General features: G+C 32.7%; 1 protein-coding gene across 1 annotated transcript; it reads right to left on the reverse strand.

Moving 5' to 3' along the window:
* Positions 1-6,318: 6,318 nt before the first annotated feature.
* LOC149219252 (uncharacterized) lies at positions 6,319-7,164 on the reverse strand. Its single transcript, XM_089386763.1, has one exon. The coding sequence runs from the start codon at positions 7,162-7,164 to the stop codon at positions 6,319-6,321; it is 846 nt and encodes a 281-aa protein (XP_089242889.1).
* Positions 7,165-7,462: the final 298 nt, after the last annotated feature.

Raw genomic sequence — 7,462 nt, forward strand, 5'->3', positions numbered from 1 at the left:
ATGGTTGCCCATGATTGATTTTCATATTGAGATAATTCTTGTCTCAATGTGACATTGGATGATGGTTGAGCATACTTTACCATGATTGATTTTCAAATCCAAATAATCTTTGTAACAATGCGACATTGGACCATGGTTGACCATGGTTGATTCTCATATTGAGACAATATTCATCACAATGTGATATTAGACCATGGTTGACCATGACTGAATGTCTAAAACATGGTTGACCATGATTGAATTTATAAAACATGGATGACTGTGATTGATATTATAAACCCAAGGGAATAATAAAACCACGGGATTAATACTAAAACCTCAAGTGATTATAAACCTAAAGGAATAATAATAAACCTTAGTAATCTGAACCATTAAATTAATAAGGTGAAGGGATTGATATTATATACCCAAGGGATAAAAATTATAAACCCAAGGGATAAAAGTTATAAACCCAAGGTATATAAACCTTAAAATAAACATGGTTGACCATGGTTGACCATGCTTGATCATGATTGATTTTCATATTGAGAAAATCTTTGTCACAATGAGACATTGGACCATGGATGACCATGATTTATTTTCATATTAAGACAATCATTGTCATAGTGCGACATTTGACCATGTGTGTCCAAGATTCATCTTATAAACCCAACATAATAATAAACCCTAGGGATTAATACTAAAATCCCAAGGGATTATAAGCCTAAGGAAATAATATTAAACCCTAAGAATATGAACCCTTAGATTAATAAAACCAAGGGATTGATGTTATAAACCCAATGGATTGATATTAAAAACCAAAGGGAGTAATAAACCAAAGGGATAAAAATTATAAACCTAGGGTATATAAATCCTAAAATAAACATGGTCGACCATGGTCGACCATGCTTGATTTCTATATTGAGACAATCATTGTCACAATGTGACGTTGAACCATGGTTGACGATGATTGATTTTCATATCAAGACAATCTTCATCACAATGCGATCTTCGACCATGGTTGAACATGGTTGATTTTCATATCAACACAATCTTTGTGACAATGTAACGTTTGAACATGGTTGACCATGGATGACCATGTTTGATTTTAGAAAACATGCTTGACCATGGTTGACCAAGAGTGTCCATGATTGATTGCGGTTGACCATGGTTGACCATGATTGATATTATAAACCCAAGGGATTAATGCTAAAAATCTAAAGGATTATAAACCCAGGGGATTAATATTAAACCCAAGGAGATAATATTAAACCCTAGGAATATGAACCCTTAGATTAATAAACTCAATGGATTGATATTATAAACTCAATAGAATAATAAACCCAAGGGATAAAAATTATAAACCCAAGGGATAAAAGTTATAAACCCAAGGCATATAAACCCTAAGATAAATATTATAAACCCTAAAATTAACATGGTTAACCATGGTTGACCACGGTTGATTTCCATATTTAGACATTCCTTGTCATAATGCGACGTTGGACTATGCTTGACCGTCCTTGACCATGATTGATTTTTGTATCGAGATAATCTTTGTCACAATGCAACATTGGACTATGGGAATAATAAACTCAAGGGATTGATATTATAAACCCAAGGGATTAATACTAAAACCCCAAGGGATTATGAACCCAAGGAATAATATTAAACCCAAGGCACTAATATTATGAACCCAAGGTATATAAACTGTAAGATAAATATTATAAACACTAAAATAAACAATGTTGACCATGGTTGACGATGGTTGATTTTCATATTGAGACAATCCTTGCCACAATGTGATGTTGGACCATGGTTGATTTTTATATCAACAAAATCTTTGTGATAATGCGATGCTATCATTGACCATGATGGACCATGGATGATGATGTTTGATTTTATAAAACATGGTTGACCATCGTTGGCCAATGTTGTCCATGATTGACCATAGTTGACCATGATTATCATATTGAGACAATCTTTTTCATAATGTGATGTTTGACCATGGTTGGTCATGATTGATTTCACAAAACATGGTTGATCATGGTTGACATAGCTAACCATAATTGACCATGGCTAACCATGATTGGTATTATAAACCCAAAGGAATAATAAACCCACGAGATTAATACTTAAAACCCAAGGAATTAATATAAAACCCAAATTCATAATATTAAACCCTAAAATATGAACCCTTAGATTAATGTATTTGATGAAGCTATATTCATCTATAATGTTTTAAACATTAATAAAAAATATTTCCTTAGCAATTATAATAGTAAATACATAGCTTTTTATATTATACATTTTTATTTAGCAATTTATAATATTAACTACATAGCTTTTTATAATATAAATTTTTATTTCGATGATGATGATAGTTAACGTCCACTGAGACCAAACTTTGGTCTATCGGACCTAAAGAAATGAATTATTTAGTTTGATTTAAGATTATATGCTTATGCTCAAAAATCTTGGAGAAAAGCCTCCCAAACTCACTATAATTTTGACAACGTAAAAGGCTAAGAAGGTGAGTGTTGCAACAAAGATTTTTAAACTGAGATATAATATGGTTTAATTAGAGTATCCTTTTGGATTTTTTTGTCTGGAATAAATTTTTTTGTAATTCTTAATGTTTTATTATTTAAGCTATAAAAGTAGATTTAATTGCTTGAAAAACATTTGGGACATTTTAATTTATAAAATTAACATCTTTAAATTATAATTTCCTAATTTCTAATAAGATTAAAATAAATTTAAAAAAAAATATATTCTAATAAAAACTCAAAAAATCACTTTATTAAACTATTGCTCTGTGGGCCGTGATCTTTTTCTATATTTTATATAAATATAACTTAAAATTAAAATATAGATTAAATATATATTAATTTAATATTTTAAATTATTAAAATTTATTTAATAAATATAAATTAAAAAAATTATATAAAAATAAATTATGTTTTATTAAAATTAAAATTTAACCATTTAATTAAATATTTAATTTATAACTATTTAAGGTGAGCACCAAAAGTTTTTTAATAGATTTCAAAATTAAACAGTCATTTGTATTGTTTCGTGTCTTAATCAACTCCTATAATCAACTTTAAATAACAAAATAGAACAAAATAAATTTAATAATTAAATGAAAATTCGTAAATTTGAATTAAATGCGATTCATCCCGAAAACAATGTACAAAATAAATTATTTGTTACGAGTCAATTTATTGTTTGAATTAAATGTGATTGATATGGAAAACTTCACAGTTGAGTATATGTAAAGGATGTGAGTGATCCATGGTTTCACCACTTTGATCGATTTACTAACTATCTAAACAAAAGATTTAAGTGTGGCCGATCCACTTGATGGATGGATCCATTATTGGTTTCAATTAAATGTGATTGATATGGATAATCCATTACTGGTTTCAATTAAATGTGATTGATATGGATAATTTCACTTGTTTGACTTAAATGATGGAAAACTTTATAATGGACTATATTTGATGGATGTGATTGATCCACAACTAATTTAATAGATGCTTTAATCTTTTAAACTAAATGTGGTTTGATGGATCCCCTAACCACTTAAATTAAATGTGATTAATCCACCACTAAATTTTTTTATGGGCGCTATAACATTGGGGAAGTCTACAAGAGATTTTGGACTAATTCTTTGTCAAAAAACCCTACTAATTAATTGGATCTATTTTTTTTAAGGGTTTTGAAGCATATAAATAGTTTAGATTCAACTTTGAATGTGAAGGAGATACCTGGTACTAAGATAGTTACACTGCCTTCGTACAAGAAGTGTGAGTGGGGAAATGATTGTAAATTTTCTCATTCAGAAGAAGAACTTTAGAAGGGTTGGCAAGTATTGCCTCTTTTTGGTCAGAAACTAGAAACAGTTCATGACAGTGCAATAAGTTCCAACATTTTTGATGGGGTAAAGAATTATAAAATCAAGTTGTCCATGCATTATGAGAAAAATGGAAACTGTCCAAATGTGTTCAAATGAAAATTTTCCCATGAGTACAATGAACTTAAGCATTTATCAGTTTCATCAAGTATTCTATCAGGTGCAAGAGTTGGAACTCGGCCTTCAACTGCATCTCTTCTAGGATCTTATTCTAGTGAGGAATTTGATGATGTGAATTCTCTAAATGTTTTTGTTGGAAGTTTTCCACCTTATGTGTTTCTCAATGTTATGATGTCTCCGGATCTAATACAATTTACGAGAGCTTGCTAAGAACCCAAGGGAAATTTTCTCAACACATCCCTCTTCCTGTAAGTCTTCTCAAATTATCATTTTATTTTCTTTTGGAAGCATGCAATTCAAAGAAGTTTGAAGGGGTATAGATGCGTGACATAGTGTGCTCTGTCACAGGAAATGATTGAATTTCATGTAAATGATGGAAGGAGGAAGGACTATATGGAAAAACCAAGCTACCCTACACGCAGAGAATATATAATAACAAAATGTTAGGGTAAACAATGATAAAGACAATAGTTATACTCTTTTTGAGGAAGATAATAGTAATATTTTTTTTAGGAGACTATTGTCAAGAATTCACAAACATTATTTACATAGTTGAATGAACATAGAGTATTCGTATAATTATCTGATACAATGTTTGTAATGTTGTTGTGTTAATAATGTATATACGAATGCAAGTTAAGCCTTGAAATTCAACCCGAGGAACTATTTTGTCATATTTCTTATATTTATAATTTATGGTTAATCTCTCCGCTTAATATAACATTTTTTTTTAAAGTGTGTTGTTTGTGAGACACAAATGTGAAATTGTTTCCTTTTCAATTATAGTACTAATGTAGATAGTTTCCATAAAATTCCATTCTTGCAAGATGGTGGATGTCTTAAGTCGTATTATTTCTCAGGCCCATTGTTACATGTAATGTAATTTTGTATTAGTGACAAGTCACATAAAATGTATTCTCCAATTTGTCCAGACCTCGAATGCTCATTCAAAAAATTATTTTCCTCCTTTGATTCAAGTTGTTTAGGAAAATTATGATGCACTTCTAGATTTTTTGTTGGCGTTTGTTGCTCCAGTCAATGACACATATCAAAATGGAAATAAAGCTCTGCATTGGGCTTTGAAACAAGACACTCCTCTCAATGGATGCAGTGTAAATTATTCAGTTCTAGAAAAAATTTTAGATGCTGGTGCTACTGTAAGATCTCGAAACAATACAAAACAAACTCCTCTTCACACAGCTACAGCTACAGGTCATGGCCACCTTGAGGCACCCATATTAATAATAAAGAAGCATGGGGGAGGTATAAACATACTCACAAGAACAAGAGACACGCCTCTACATTATGCTATGAAGAATAACCATCTTGCATGTGCTACTCTCATGCTCAGACATGCGATAAAGAAGCATGGGGAAGTATAAACATTCTGACAAGAACAAGAGAGACATCTCTACATTATGTTCTGAAGAATAACCATGTTGCATGTGATACTCTCATGCTCAGGCATGAAGCCAATAGAGATGTAAAAGGTTTGAGAAATGAAAAGCCAATTAAGCTTGCACATTCATCTGAGATGAAAGTGTTTTTGAGTGTATATGATAAAGAATTCCTTGATGAAGCATGGGGTCATTCTTTTTTTCAAAATCTATCAAATATTTGCAATTGGAACTTGAAAACCGATCTTTAAAGATTAAGAGTTGTTGAGTGTATATGATAAAAAATTCCTTTGATGAAGCATGAGGGTCATTCATTTTTCAAAATCCATCAAATATTTTCTATTGAAACTTAAAAGACCATCTTTGAAGATTAAGAGGTGATCTATGTTGGAAAGGTTATAGATCTGTCAGTTTGAGATAATGTGAGTGTTTTATCTTTATCTTCTGCCTTTGAAAGACATTAGGGCGTTTCCTTTGCAAAATATGGTGGTGGTGGAATTGCTAATTAATTTATATTTCATAATTCTTTTGAGAAAAAATATTTAACCCATTTGAAAACCTTCAAACATTGTTTATTGTATTTTTATTTTTTTTAAATAACTCTAATTCACCCGACCATCCCATTCCATGAATGTTGTAATTTATTTATAACCCATTACTCTATATACACAATGAGTTTAACCGACATCATGGAACAGTTGCTACAGAACAAATGAACTGAATTAAATTAACACTTTTATATTATTCAGTCTATTGAGTATTTCGAAGGAATGAAATGTCGTGCACCAGGTTACAAAAGCTAACAACCCTCAATTAAATGTTGCCTACGGAGGGTATGGAGGGTAGGATTATTTCAGAAAAACCAAAGGGAAAGCAGAAGGGAGAAAACAATACCATCAATATCTACTATAAGCAAATCACACTGATAGTTAAATATAGAAAGGCAATTCCATCTTCCAATTCAGTGTTGCTACCCTTGAGAGGCTCACAGTTGCCAAGGTAACCTTGTAGGTGATACGATAAAGAGGATTTGTCTATGCTCTCATGGTGGTAAGATTTGAATACAAAGTAAAGCATGCTCTGTGTCAACAACCCCATCAAGTGAACAAAACAGAGCAACACAACAAGGAGTATTCCATATGCCCCTCTCCCAGCACTGAGCACGCCATGGTGGTCTTTGTTAAGTAAACCACACGCGAAAAAGCATACAATACGTGCGACGAAAACGACGTAAAGAATGTCGAGTAACAAGGTCGCGACAAGCTTTACCTTCCTGAGATACCCGCTCTTCCTTATTGCACGTATGCCATATTCTTCTTCCAAGATGGATGTAACGCAGGTGAGGTGCCACACCATGGTTATATAGAAAATCTCACTGACGAAAACGTCGATTATAACAAATTGAATCGATGCCAAATTCAAATTGAACAATACAACATTGGATACCAACAGCAAGTTGACTAATGGGGGCGCCAGATAATAAATGAAGAAAATTATGAAAACCCAGAGGAAAGTCCGCATGAGGCATTTCCAAACCCTAAGGACAATTCTCATAACCCTCCCGTAGGAAATTTCCTTTGACGTGTAGATAGAGGCCACGGTATACACCATCGCCGCCGTGGGCAGCAACGAAAACGCCAAAACGATTTCCGAATAGGCCGCTAGAAAAAGGACAAGTCCTGCCCATTCCAAGGTAAATGCCTTAATCATCGTCTCGCCGATGGGGTTTGTGGTCTCCATCAGATAAGGCATCTCATTCCAATGGAAGAGCACATGTTGGAAGACCGATAGGTACCCCAGAATTGCAAAACTGAGGGGGAGAACAAGACTGAAGGTGAGACTCCACAGCAGTTTAGGACTGGAGCGAAGGATCTTAAGGCCTCTTCAAGGATTCCCGCGATGTCGAGGAAACTGAGATCCTCTGGTTTTCTATCCATTGCTTCCCTTTTCTCTTCCTTGGACAACGATAATAGATACAAAGGATTGGGACGAAATAAACTCGATCCTTCCCATGCGTGGCTACTTTTAACCATGTACATTGCATAGACTC

Source organism: Pinus tabuliformis, chromosome Q (assembly GCF_031772625.1).
Source record: "Pinus tabuliformis cultivar Carrire ecotype Pingquan chromosome Q, CPIR1, whole genome shotgun sequence".
NCBI classification, from domain to species: domain Eukaryota; kingdom Viridiplantae; phylum Streptophyta; class Pinopsida; order Pinales; family Pinaceae; genus Pinus; species Pinus tabuliformis.